Source organism: Eucalyptus grandis, chromosome 11, assembly GCF_016545825.1.
Source record: "Eucalyptus grandis isolate ANBG69807.140 chromosome 11, ASM1654582v1, whole genome shotgun sequence".
In the NCBI taxonomy this organism is placed as follows: domain Eukaryota; kingdom Viridiplantae; phylum Streptophyta; class Magnoliopsida; order Myrtales; family Myrtaceae; genus Eucalyptus; species Eucalyptus grandis.
The window spans coordinates 19745539-19760304 of NC_052622.1; the positions used below are offsets into that span (position 1 = coordinate 19745539).

The window sequence follows — 14766 nt, forward strand, 5'->3', positions numbered from 1 at the left end:
AAGGATTATATTAAATATTGATTAATTATTCAGGGATCATATTGGATAAATTTAAAATTAAAAGATGGCACGAGGCAATTCAGAAATTATTACTGTCATCCTCCCTTAAAGTCAGTAAGGATTCTCCTGGTCCGAACTTTCTTGCTGCAGCATTGTGGCATCACGCACGATCTTGAGGGTCGTTGGGACATAGTCCATGAACGAGACAAAAAAGGAATGGTTTGGCCAAATTGGGAAGGCCAATCAATGTCTATGTTGTGGTCGCCTCTCATCGGCTGGCACGATGGAAGTTGTCGGGGACACCGATCTGGTGACTGTCTCCCGTAGAAAATAAGGGCAATGAAATGGCCAAAAGAATTTGTAAAATAATAATAATAATAACAGCAATCTAGTGCATGAAGGAGTACACTTAAAGTGGGCCCCCTCATTATTTATCCTTGATCTCTCTTGCGATTGCAATCTAGCGCATGAGCATGCGTTCGGGTGTGGGTCCCACTCCCTTCTTCGCTAACAACGTGCCATTCATCGGAGGGCAAATTGGGTAATTTACATGCACGTAATCTCTCCAAGCATGGTGCGGTCTCCGTGGAGTGTGACCCCGCCACCAACTCCACGCAACTTTCCTTTTTTTCATTTATCGTTTTCTTTTCCTTGACCAGCGCATCTACCCACCATCCCCTAATTCAAAACACTGTGCGAAGATTCTTTTTTTTTTCATTTCTTTTTTTCTTTTCCTTAAATATTTACTTACTCTTCTTTCATCTTGTCTTCGAAGTTTCTTAAAGCAAGGCTATGGATAAAAAAAAGGCAATACTTTTTCCAAGGGGTAAAGGACACCACATTAAGTAACGACACGTGTAAACACAATCAATGGGATCTTGATAAGACAAAAATTGGGGAAAAAGAAAGGGTGAGACAAAAATTGGGGAAGCAACTTGTATCTTCACATGATCCAAGTATCATATCATACCTATTAAATTTGGGTGCTGGAGGTGGAGATGTTGTTGTAGAAGTAATTGTTGTTGCAAACGAAGGCGTTGGAATTCTCGGCATTGGTATATATGGTCCATTCTCGATGACCTTCCACATATTGTAGTTCATGCATGGATTATATGAAGATTTTCATCTCATATTGTTAATAGATATAGTTAGATTCATTGTGCATTTGTGGTCTTGAAATGGATTGTCTTCACTAAAGGATGCTTCTATGATGTGAGCCATAATGATCTTTTTGTTCTTGAGATAGCACGCTTCTAGAACTTTGAGTAAGGTACTCTCATACCAATTGAAATGACTAAAACTGCAACTAACAAGAGGTGGTTGATTATTTTAAGAAAATTAAAACTTTGTAATGAAATATATGAGCATGACAAAAAAAAAAAATGAAATTTATGAGAATGTGCTTTTGTAGAAGGAGATTAATTATTCAAATGTAGTAACTTCTATTAGACATATGTTTAAAAAAAATTAAAGAGATCGACAACATTACAAGACAAATTCCTAGTGGCTTAGCCTTCCACTTGGCACACTTTACTAGCTCAAATCTAATTGTCATGAACAAGATTCAAATCCATTGAGCAATCGCCGAGATTTTACGGTTTGTAGATGGTGCTCCCACTACAAGAAACCTAGAAGACAACCCTACAATCCCGTCTCCTCTTGCATAGAATTACAATATGAAGACAAACATCGCATAAACGAAGGCTAAAATGTATGTTGCGATCCAGCGAGAATGCAAGTTCGGAATTTCCAGCCATCTTCAAAGTTACTTTGATCCGTTCATGTAGGCCTTTTGTTTGAGGTGAAATCAGCATGTTTTTCAACGTGTTGGAGGGGTGCACCTTTTCTCGTTAGTACATTGCCGGATTAGTCAAATGTGCTGGTGGCCAAAAAGAAAAAAACTAAGCAATTCAATCATCTTGGTAAAATTGCTCCGAGCACGTAATGTTGTTTACTCTTCCAAATATTTACATTATATATTTTCCCATCCTTTCTTGCCTTTTTCTTTATCATTTTACATAGGGCAGTCTGATGATGTTATTATTTAAGATAGCATCACTTACATTTATGTGTGCGCGCACACCTTGAGCGAGAGAGAGCAATGGTGATATGGTGGTGATGGGGATCACGACCCGATTTCGAGATGCAAGCAGACAAGGGTGAGTGGGGAAAGAGAGAGAAGGTCCCTTCCGATCGAATCATGCCATATGGGGAAGCGATCATAAACAGTGACATAATCGGACTGCCCTATTCTTAATGGCCAAGCGCGGGACACGTGGGGAGTAGCGAGTGAAGGAGACCTTAGCCTAACCAATATAGGCTCCGTTTGGCAACCACTTTACCAAGTATCTTTGAGCCCCTCAAGATCTTTAGGCTAAAGTGGGGGTGTTTGGCAAAAACATTTGAAGGCCCTTTGGAGAAGGCCAGCCTTGTGAAGGCTGAAAGCCCAAGGCATGGGTGCCTGCCTTGGGCATTTCAGCTTTCTCGATAGCGAGGGTACTATTTATTATTATTTTTTACGAAATTATCCTTAAGAACTTTTTGTTTTCCGTTTTGCTCTTGTGAGGATACTTGTTCATCTTCTTCGTCGAGGGTGGCCCGGCGGCAATTTGCTCGGGTCGCGCGACCGGGCGAGGTCGCGCGACCCTCGCCGACGGCGATCGAGGTCGCGCGACCCTCGTCGAGGTCACGCGACCCAGTGCGGCCCTCGTCGAGGTCCCCGACCTCGGGGCGGGTTGCGTAGTCTTGCGACGGCCAATCGGGGTTCTCGGAGGTTGAGGCGGCGTCGCGCGACGCGTGCGACCTCGCCGGCCCCATCCGTGGTCGCCGGAGGTCGCGACGGCGCCACGCGACCTCGCCGGCCCAGATCCAGGGTCGCGGAGGTCGCGAAGGCGTCGCGCGACCTCGCGGCCCGGATCCGGGTCGGCTGGAGGTCGCGACGGAGTCGCGCGACCCGCCCGGATCCGGGTCGCCTGAGGTCGCCGAAGTCGCCGCGGCCGGAAGCCTTGCCCTTCTTTGGTTTTCATTTTTTCATTTTTTTTATTTTTCTTTTAATAATTTTTTTCACAAAAGTCCTTTGTCCCCCAAACATCATTTTGCTCAAAGTACATTTCACAAAAGCTTTTAAAGTACAATTTACCAAACACGGTTTGTATTTTGGAAAACACATTTAACTCAAAGGGTTTTTGCGATTTTCCTAAAGACTTTCCCAAAAGTCTTCCCAAACGCACCCATATTCTACCAAATGAAATGGCAAGCGGACGTCCCTCTCGACCGTGACCTTGGTTTTCCCCTCCTTTAAAGTTCCTTTCCAGTTGGACGAGGACTTACGGGTTTATCGTTCTTCCAAGTTACTTATAAGGTGGTTTATTCATCCTCGTACCCAGAACCCGAATCCGAAACCCCAGCCGGATTAGTCAATTTGTTGGTGGGTCCCCCCGCCTCGCCTCGCCTCGCCTCGCCTCGCTCATCAAGGGGAGTCTCCTCAAACGGTCTGCACGTGATCTTCTTTACTTTTCCGAATATTATTATTAAATATTTAATGTATATACATATGTATTTTCCTATGTTGTAGATAGAGAGAGAGGGAGAGGGGCGGGGGGTTTGGGCAATGGTTGTCGCTTCGTGATTTCGCGATGCATACGGACTATCTAGAGTTATATGAATTTCGACTTACCTCTAATTCGTTTGTTAGGAGGAAAATACTACAACTTATTAAGATTCGTTCGTACTAATTAATTTATTGAGCAATAGCTTATGTTCATTAAGGGAGGAGATTAAAACGCCATTGTTACTTGAAAATATCCAGCCATTTTGTTTGGCGAATGGAGATACGGACAAAAATAGCATGTGTTTGTGGGGGAGCGGGACCCGCTCATTCAGCCAAGACCCGAGAAGACCACCGCCCGCCCCAGAGAAACCGCGTCTAACCCTAAACCATGTAAAATAAAAATCCTAAACCGGTCCCGCTCCACCGAAAACCACGTACCTTCTTCCACGCATTGAATACCTTTGAGCATCATTTATTATGTGGAATTACTTGTACTTGATATGCTTTGACAGCCGGAGAAATCTGTATTCTATTTTATTAGCGTCATGACAGGAGGTTCGTGGGTCCTCACTGAAGAAAATTGTGACATGACAAATCCTCTTGCACGCCCTTTAATCAGCTGGACCCCCACCACTAGAGCCCTCAGAAACCTCACCAGGAAGCGTAACGGAGGGCCACGTACATCCAATTCATTCATGCTTAACTCTTTTGGAAGATGGGGAGTTTCAAAATTTCTCCACCCCAGCCACCGACTGGCTTTTCAATTTCTTCTTTTCTTTTCAATATATATGTGTTGGGGGGCCGGGGGTGTCTGTCTGTTTGGAACGCGTGAAATTTCTTTCTATAAATATCAATTTTTTGACGTGGCTCATCGATAAGATGAAATTAGCAAGTGAAACTTAAACAATATAGTGTGGAGATTAATGTAAAGAACCCTAATCCAATTTAAATAAATTGGGTAAAATTCAATTCCCTTCTTGAAGAACCCTAGCGGAACCTCAGTTTTTTAAATCAGGCAGAATCACCTTATCGAATTCGCAGTGGGGAACAAAAGTAGGTGAACCAACTCACGATCGTATCCACGCAAAGGCAAGAACGAAGGTCAATTCCTGTTGCCTCGGACGAAGAATTTTCCGGAGTTTGTTCTGCGGGCGGGGGGTGTTCATGTTTAGTGCGGTGTGGGTAGTCGGACCCTGGATCTGAAGAAGAGGATGAACATGGAGGAGAAAATATCTGGTCAAGCAGAGCAAAAAAAGAAAGTAGCGCGGCAAATAATGCAACCTATGTTTTTCCATTTTTTAACATTTCCACTAATTTTGTCGACATTTCGCTTTAAGTAATATCCCTTTTGGGAAAAATTTCAAATGAGGACTCAGAATGTCCTTTTATTAGTATTTTTTTGTTAAAAAAGGGTTCAAATTGAATGTTATTCAAATAAACATCTAAAATGGCGATAATAGTTTTAACAAGTCACCTCTTAGATACATGAGATCATCGCTTTGAATTCTAGATACATAGTGTGAATCTTCACTATAGCGATGTGCAAGACAAGATCATCCCCAAAAGAGAGAATTTATAATCTCATGAAGAGCAAGAGACTTAGGGTTTGGTACATAAAGGAGCATGTTGGATTCTGAAAAATGGCAAGTATTTTCATGCCTAATAAATTAATGATATTCGGGTGGCTATGGTTTTCTAAATTTTGAATTCCCTTTAATAAGGAGGACCGTCCATTGTCTCCCTACCACGAAATCACTCAGCAACCCCCACCTGGAAAACCAACGAGAGAAAACATAGGAATTTCAATTCAAAGCTAATCCACCATATTGTTTTTGTGCACATAAGGATGTGTTAGGTAATATTTTATCTTAGGAAATAATTTCTTTTTAGAAATTTTTTTAATTTCTATTTTTTGAACAATTTTTAAATAAAACAATGTGTTTGGTAATTACACAAAGCTTATATTCTCAAAATAATAATAATAAAAAAGAATAAGAATGCGGTTGGTACAATCCATAATTTTTTTTCTTAATGTAGAATTAATTTTAATTTTTAATAATTTTTTTTTTTAGATTTTTCGTTTTTCCCTCTTTTCTTCTTCTTGCTCTTCCTCTAGCCGGTGGCAGTGACCAGCAGGTGGCAAGGGGCGGTGGACGATCGGGAGCGATGGGCGGTGAGGAAGAAGAAAAGAAAAGAAAGAAAATGACTTATTTCTAAAAAGTGTTTCCGAGGATAATAAGTTATTTTTTTCTACTTATTGTTTTTGTTCCAGATTTATTCTCTAGTCACTTTTCTATTTTGAGGAATAGAAAAATTAGTTGATATTACTAAATAGATTTCTTATATTTTTCTGTTTCGAGAAACAAAAGAATGGAAACTTTGAGAAATAGAAACGATAACAAATAGCCCATTAGCATTCACAGCCACCGCCCTTTTTTTCAATTTCTACTTTTCTTTTCATACATACGTATATAGTATACTATGATGGGGTGGCAAGGACAAAGGGAGCAACGCTTTCAGCACATCACATTTCGTTGTTGAATCGATATATTATGATGGGGGAGCAACACTTTCAACAGTGCTTCAAGTGAAAAGACTCCCTCAGTTTAGAGAGAAGCTTAGCTTTGCTTGTTAGCACATAGTGTATCAAGTGGGGTCCTTCAGCAGCGACGCTTTCAGCACAATACTTTTCGCCGTGAATCAATATATCGAGATGGGGGAGCGAGACGAAGGTGACCCCACTCAATATATCATGCCTTCAGCAACAACGCTTTCAGCACAACACTGACTGTTGAAAGTGTTGCTCCCCCATCATAATATATCGATTCAACAGTGAAAAGTGTTGTGCTAACTTATTATTTAACTTATTGCCGATGGCTCCGTTTTCAGGCATTCTTCTCAGCTAATGCTGCTGCTCAGGCCTCAAGAAAGTCCTCTCCAAGAGTCACAAATGAAGCTGTCCAAAAGGCTGTATGTTCTCCTTCTTAGTTACCCTTCATCTTTTATGCGTTCCAAAAATACCAATGAAAGTGATATTACTGGTGTCTTGAACTCTTGATATTCTCATCTCTCTCAGGCTGCTGCTTTGGAGGGCTATGATCATCGCCGTGCCACAACTGTGAGTGCTAGAACTGATGCTCAGCAAAAGAAACTTACTTTGCCAGTCGTGCCAACAACCACCATTGGCTCCTTCCCTCAGAGTGAGGAACTCAGAAGAGTGCACTGTGAGAGGTGAGCAAACTAGATCTCTCTTTTCTAAGTAAACGTTGATAGATATGACATGGGGATTTTGTCCATTTTATCATGACCCTCATTGGTCCTCTAACTGCACTTCATTATAGGATGTCTTGGGAAGAATATGTTAAGGCCATCAAGGAGGAAATTAAGAAAGTTGTCAAGCTTCAACAGGAGCCTGACGTAGACGTCTTGGATCATGGGGAGCTTGGGGTAAGACAGTGTTTTAATCTGGTATTGTAATTAGGACAGATTACGTAGAATTGATAGATAGATATCTGATGAGCTATGTTTCTTTCTTAAACATCTTGATCCTAATGTGTCCAATGCAGAGGAACGATATGGTTGAATACTCTGAGGAGCAGTTGTCTGGTTTGGCTTTCACCGTTAACGGGTGGGTGCAATCTTATGGATCTTGTTGTGTGAAACCACCCATCATCTATGGTCCATTTTGAGCTGGTCCTTTGTCCGAAATGACCAACCCAAGTACAGAAGAATGTGAACTTCACGTGTACATGGGATTGATCAAAGAACACAATCTTTTTTTCTCCTTTCAGGACTAGAATAATAGATATTTATTTCACAGGCTCAAAACTTGCTATAAAATTGCCTTGGCCATCAAGGACAAAGTTGAGGATCTTGAGAAGGCAGGGATTAATGTTATTCAAATTGATGAAGCAGCTTTGCGAGAGGGTTTGCCACCGAAAGTCTGAATAATCTTTCTACTTGAATTGGGCTGTCCACTCTTTTAGGATCACCAACTGTGGTGTCAAGGATACTACCCAGGTTCCTTCATAAGCTCCATTCCTTCTTTTTCTTTTCCTTTTCCTATGTGTGAAGATCCATTTCACACGGATACTGATTTCACTTGGTGGCTGTTATTGATTGGCAGATCCACACTCACCTGTACTCCCACTTCAACGACATCATACACTCAATCATTGACATGGATGCCGACATCATCACAATTGAGAACTCTCACTCTGATGAGAAGCTTCTCTTTGTTTTCTGCAAGGGAGTTGAGTTTGTTACTGGGATTGGCCCCAGTGTCTATCACATCCACTCTCTCATAATGCCATCAACTGAAGAGATTGCTGACAAAACCACCAAGATGCTAGCAACAAACATGTTGTGGTTTAACCCTGAGTTTTTGCTCAAGACTCGTAAACACACGGGGTCAAGCTTGCGCTCAAGATCTTCGTTGTTGTTGCTGAGCTCCTCCGCACTGAACTTGCCCATGCTAAAAAAGAAAAGTATGAGTAACCTCCCTTGTCAATTGATCCTTCCTACACGAGGGAATATTCCTGTCTTTTATCACTGATCCAATAATTGAGTTTCTCTATGGAATGTTAGGAGTCATACTCTTTGGAGTATATTAGTTTTGTCCTTGTACCCTCTCCCCAGAACATGTGGTGCGAATATAAGGATATAGATAATGAATAAATTATTATTACCCTCTTGTGCATGGACGTCCTGCTTTCAATTTCTCTTTTTGTGGGTACCGTCCCTTCGAAAGGAACTTTCCTGCTGTTTCATTTGAAGACACGATATCTGCTGCCGAATGCATTGGCTGCTAAATGATATGGCGATCTTAAAACTAGCTCGTCCATGTATGAACATATCATCTATAAAATCTATTGGTTGTGGTTCCGAGTGCTGAGCTCGAGGGTAGCGCAAGATACTTGAATTGATGTGCTGCAGCGCAAAACTGTAATATTTGAATTGCCGTATAGGCTCTGTCGAGACTCAGGATAACGAATTGGCCATCGCAAAGGTTAAGGTTGTGCTGAGTTAAGCTTGTACTCATGTTATGGACTAATCATACGTTATATTCCGTCAAATTCAAAATAGCTGTTATATTCTTATGGTTTCTATGGTTTCTTTCCACCCGGTCAAAAGCAATAAATGCAATAAGTCAAGCTAATGTTAGTATCCATAAAATTTGATCTGCTTGACCTCCTCTTAAAACTTCTGCCAGGAACAGAAAAAACCTAATCTGCATACAAAGAGTGTGGATTTTAATTCATTCATCCGAGCTTTACTTGCTTCTAAGTGCATCCTTGTTTGGACTACTCCACTAATCCATAGTAGTCACGCATAGGTGGTGATTATAAACAAGCATTATTAGTAAAAACTTGGTCCAAATAGACAAATATACATTTAGAGTCTTACGAAATCTCACTATTCAAAACTTAATCAGCCTGACGTAAAAGAGTTAAAATCAGGAGGGAAAACGACATTTTTCCTATTCTAAGTTGAATAGTGATACGTTCTCCGAATAATTGCATCGGAAACACAAGCCGACTGACGTGGCTATTGTCCATATACAGTTCTGCCATTTTCTGATAAATAGGTAAGACATGGAAGCTTTAAAAAATGGAACAATCTGTCGATTTAATTTCTCGTTTCTTGAAAAATTTAAGGAGCCTAATGATGTATTGGAGATGGAACGACTGTTTCGATGCCAAAAAAATTGTTATCAATTTTTTTTTTTTTTATTTGGGTTGATAAGTAAAATTTAAAATTTCACATCAAGTATTCAAATCAGAGCTTCTTCCTTTTGTAGTAACTCGGAAAATATCTTTCATTTTATGAGTAGAGTTTTATCCGGCACACGATGAGGGAAGTTTATCTGTAAACCGCTTCATTGCAGAAGGCACGTTGGGCGCGGACGTGCTTAGCGGCAGCAATCGTGTTCGCGAGCGCCTGCTCGACCTCGGTGTATCGACGAGTCTTGAGTAAACAGTCAGGATAACCCACACTCCTTTTGGTTCGAGCCAATCAAAAGTCTCCGTGATTCTGTACAAAATCTCTTCAGTTGATGTCATTCTCGGAGAGGAGAGGCCAATCCCGGCAACATACTCGACTCCCTCGCAGGAAATCATCAGAGCGAGTGCTCTTGATGGTGACGACGTCAGCATCCATGTCAATGATTGGGCGGATAATGTCGGGAGTAGCACACCTGAGTGGATTGCCATAAATTCAACCAAGTGGAATCAGTATACGTACTTGTCAAAAAAAAAGAATCAGTATACGTAGAAAATGGAACAGCCCACATAGAAAAAAGGATCAAAAGGAATGGAACCTTGAAGGGGACCTCGGTCGTATCCTGGATAGCACAGTTTGTGATTCTAAAAGAGTGGACGGCCCAATCCAAATAGAAAGATTGCTCAGACTTTCTCAGTGCAAACCCTCTCTCAAAGCTACTCCATCAATATGAATTACATTAATCCCCGCCTTCTCAAGATCCTCGACTTCATCCTTGATGGCCAGGGCAACTCGATAGCAAGTTTCGGACCCGTGAAATAAATATATATTACTCTAATCCCAAAAGGAGAAATAAAAATTATGCTCTCTCATGGATCCCATGTACACATGAAGTTCATATTCTTTCGTACTTGGGTTGGTCATTTCGGACAAAGGACTAGTTGAGAATGGTTTTGGGACCTGTGAACATTCCCTTCATTGGGCATGCGGTCATAAATTTAATTTTCCTCTACATGAGATTGAGAGTGCATTCTTGTCTTCAATTGTTAGTTCAATACTTGAGTTTTTCTATGGATTGTTAGGAGTCATACCGTTTGGGGTATTTTATATTTGTCCTTGCACTCTCTTTCTCCCTTAGAACTTGTTTCGCGTATTTTTTGGTCGTTATGTTTGGTGTATTTAATATGATAGAAAATGTAATTTTTTTTTTTTTTTACCTCTTGTGCATCAACATCGTTATTTCGACTTATTTTTTTTATGGGTTCTGTCCCTTGGGGAGAAACTTTCCTGCCGTTTCTTTTGAAGCCACCTCTTGTATCCCCTGCCGAACGCATTGGCTGCTTATGATACACCGAGCTTAAAACAAGCTTGTCCAGTGTCTATGGATGAACGATTCATCTATCAAATATATCGGGTTGCTGCATTGAGTGCTGACTTTGAATGAGCACGAGTTCAGGTAGCGTGAGATACTCGACTTCATGCGCCTCAGTGCAAAACAGTAACTTTGAGTTTCTGTATCAGCTCCGTCGAGACTTGAGATAACTTTGAGTTTGGGCATCTGATGTGTGACCTCATATCAACATGTGATGATAAAAGGTAGGGAATTTTTTCTATGTAGAGTACAAGTGCACTATAGTCTGGTCCTTTCCTTTGAGATAGATCTAATGCCAACGAGCCTTGCTGGCCCAAGCATGATACGGCCCGATACAATCGGCGCCTGTGCGGGGTCGGGCCCGTTAGGAAAAGGGGGCTGTTAGAAATGGGGTCTGTCGGCTTTTGCATTTTTGTCAATTGTATCTTGAAAGATGTTTGATTAAACCCTCGACACGACACCTGCTTGCAATGCTCTCTGTGATTGCCTATATTCTCGTGATTCAACCGCATGGTTTTGAATCTTGCACCACTTTGTTAAATGACGATGACAGAGCAAGAGGGAGAGAGAATTTTGCACTCTGTTTGATTAGCGTCATGACTGAAGAAATGAATCTCCCCCGTCATGACTGAAGAAATGAATCTCCCCTAATACTCGATGGTAATGCTTCGGGCGTCTTTACTGAAGGCAACTGCGCGACTTGACGAAGGGCCATGACAAATGCTCTTATAGCCAGAAATGAAAATGAAAAATGACAAGATTAAGAAGCACCTTCATTGCGGAAACGTTTGATCTAGCACGACTTATTACCAATAGTTATGTACTTTGCCTAAGCATGATTCTATTATTGTTATACGAAAGTTTCACCGCCTCTGTCCTGAATCTCGTACTGGCGTTATCCATGTCGGTTCGGCTAGATCGCAATATCAAAAGCACGCGACAAGATGCAATTGTAGTTGGTCTTACCATTGGCTAGGGTGTTTCATGACATTCTTCACCGTGAAGCATTCATGAGGGAATTTTGCCGTTGGTTCCATACACTTTGACTAGTTCACCTCCCGGTCAATCTTAAGAGCGTACTCTCCCGTTGACATGGCGCATTTGGAATCGGATCACATTAAAACAATGTTATAGTATTACGGTCTTACATTTAAATTAAGAAAACTACACTTTTAAGAAACAGTACGATTCCCATGGAATCTCATTTATGGGAAATCTTTACGTATTATAAAAAAGAACGTCGCTTCAAAATTTAGATATTATCAGCAAGTGTTGATTCGTTTTGAGGCCCAAACTTATGCTTTTTAGTGTGCAAACCATAGCCCCACAACCTTTCTTGTTGAGATTGGGATTTCAAAGTGAGGACCGAGTCGTCAAGAAATGTATACAGAGGGTGGTGAGGAGGGAAAGGAAGCACATAGGAGGTCGGTCATATATGAAACGAATCTTGCAGGGAGAGAGAGAGAGAGAGAGCACGATGGCGATGGAGTCCGCGGCATGATTGCGACACTTGCATAGACTAGACTAAGTGGAGAGAGATGGGGGTTCACTTTTTATCAAGTCATTCCATTATTAGGTGCATCGTCATGTGACAGATTTTTACTGGAGAAATCATCTAAAATTGAATACATTTCTACTTGTCTCTTAACTTGTTTTCGGAAGGAAGATACTAAACTTGTTAAAGATTGATTTATAAAAATTGATTTTACTGAGTAACACGTTTTTTTTCTCTTTAACATCATAATAATCACCTAATAAATGAAGTGCGCAAAACAACCTCAGTGAATCTACAAAGACTCTCGCTAAAATTAGGCTTTTAGCTAAGTGAAAAGCCCATCTGTGAATCTTGACCCAATCTTGGGATCTAGTCAAATAATAATCACACCTCTAGCTCAAATTTCAAAGCCGAGGGCTTCCAATTATACTTCTGTTGTAGGTCTTGTGGTCATATCTTCTTTTCATTGTCCGACAATTCATGTCGGAGTGCCACGTCAACCCGCGATAGCATTAAATATCAAAATGAACGTGCTCTGAAAGGAAAAAAAAAAACACGACACAAACGGTTCATTCTAGTCGTGGTAATGGATGCTAGTTCTTTTCTTTTTTCTCATTTTGGTCATTACCTTTTTGTTTGCACCGGTTTCTCTTGTACCCTTTTATCAAGCTCCGCGTTTTATTGCTAGCCCTAAAGAAGACCCTTGGATACATGGGGGTGGCGTGCTTCTGGCATCTATCTCGGTCTTTGAACATGGTGGATTCCAGGAAGGAAAGGCCCGTGCTAAGCACGGCGTGCTTTGCAAAGGTCTTTTGAGAACGGCTTCGTGGTCGAGATTCCGTTCAGCTGGGATCAACTTCAATCCGGTCATATCAAAGTGCCTTGCGAAAGTTGAATTCCTACTCTTGCGATAATTTCTTAGCGGTCATTTTCTTCGATTACTCATTTGAAAATACACAACGCACAGGCTTTCGTCAGCCTCAGACAAATAAGCCACAAACCCACCAATTTCCGCGAAACACACTTTATAATTATGTGTTAGGAGGCATTGGGCTTTTCAGATAGAGATCGTTTAAGGATCGTGATTTTGTGGAGTTAATATTATTGGGTGCGTTTCCTTAAGCCGAGTGGGGTCCAATTTTGTGGGTCTTATTCATTCAATTAATTAAATATGGAATTCCTCGTGATTAATATGCTTGGATTCTCGACCCCGGTATATATGGTCCAATCCCCATGGCATTCCACAGATTGTTTGTGCGGAGATTTTTATCCTATGTTTCCAGTAAATATGATTATATCCACCTAACATTTGTGGTATAGAAATGGGTTGTCTTCACTGAAGAATGTTCCTATGATGTGAGCCATAACGATTTTATAGCACTTCAAAAACTTGAGCAACATGCTTTGATGCCAATTAAACTGGATAATGACACAAATTGTCATTGACCTTTGGGCTAATGTAAATATGATTTCTAAATTTTCAATTTGTTCAATATGATCCATAGACTTTTCAATGTAGTTATTGCATTATATAAAATTATTTGATATTGTCCTTCAATTAATTCAAGCTCAACGACAACATTAAATATTTTTATATAGTTTAAGAACAACATTATACATTGGACTAAAATCTAGGAACCAAATTGAACAAATTAAAAGTTTATGAACTCTAATGCATATTGAGTCAAAGTTCAAGGACTATTTATAACATTTTCCCATTAAAATGGCCAAAACAACAACTGAGAATGGGTGATTGGTTGTTTTAAGAACATTACAATTCTTGAGTAAAGATGTACGAATGTGCTTCTGTGGGAGGAGATGAGTAATGCATATGTAGTAACTTCTGTTAGACATATAATAAAAAAATAATAATTACCTTTTGATCTACTTATATACGCCTTTAATATTCAAAGCGTAAGCCGAAAGCTATTTCAGAGTTAAATGAGAGATGTTGACTGTCTTCTCTAGCATTCATACCTACAATCTGTGCAATTAAAGTATACTCTAAAAGACAAAGCAGGGTGTTTACCATTAATGGAGGTTTCTGCTTCTGTAGTCTATATGACTCTCCGAATTGCCCTCGCAAAAATGGCAGGACTACCAAATCTTCTCTAGGCTCCTTTCTGGGGTTCGAGAGCTTGGAGATCTTTTCTAGGTTCTTTCTGTACTCTAAGATGACTCTAGCCATTTTTAGGCAAATGGACAATATGCTCATATCTGCATGTTTTTCAATGTGTTGGTGGTCCCTCGTCCATCACGTTTTTAATTAATAAAAGAAAAATAATTGGATAGCGGTCTTTAATTTATTGTGAGAATAAAAATATATTAAGACAACAAAAAAATCAAATAACAAATAATTATAAATTGTTATGGGGCTCACCCTTTCAAGAATTTATGAATCACAATAAGTTGTTATTTTCACAGTAACTTAAAAATTGTTATGCTAGCCTCGTAAACAATTGGGCAAAAAAATTCGCAACAATCTTTGGCCCAATCGTGGGAAGGAGACTAAAATGCTATTTTTGTTACTTGAGATATCTTCATTTTTGTTTGGCGACGGGCAGCCCCCACGCCCTCCAATCAGGAGTGCAATGCAGTGAAGAAACACCCCCCTCCCCCGGGAACCAA

At 40.5% G+C, this 14766-nt stretch overlaps 1 protein-coding gene and 1 pseudogene across 1 annotated transcript; one reads left to right on the forward strand and one right to left on the reverse strand.

Moving 5' to 3' along the window:
* Positions 1–283: 283 nt before the first annotated feature.
* LOC120289804 (5-methyltetrahydropteroyltriglutamate--homocysteine methyltransferase-like) lies at positions 284–8579 on the forward strand. The gene is made up of 8 exons (XM_039305157.1): positions 284–310; positions 6440–6520; positions 6627–6781; positions 6892–6997; positions 7117–7178; positions 7371–7491; positions 7677–7947; positions 8518–8579. Exons 1-8 carry the CDS (start codon positions 284–286, stop codon positions 8577–8579), a joined length of 885 nt encoding a protein of 294 aa, XP_039161091.1.
* Positions 8580–9412: 833 nt separating this feature from the next.
* On the reverse strand, positions 9413–10265 carry LOC120289805 (annotated as a pseudogene).
* Positions 10266–14766: the final 4501 nt, after the last annotated feature.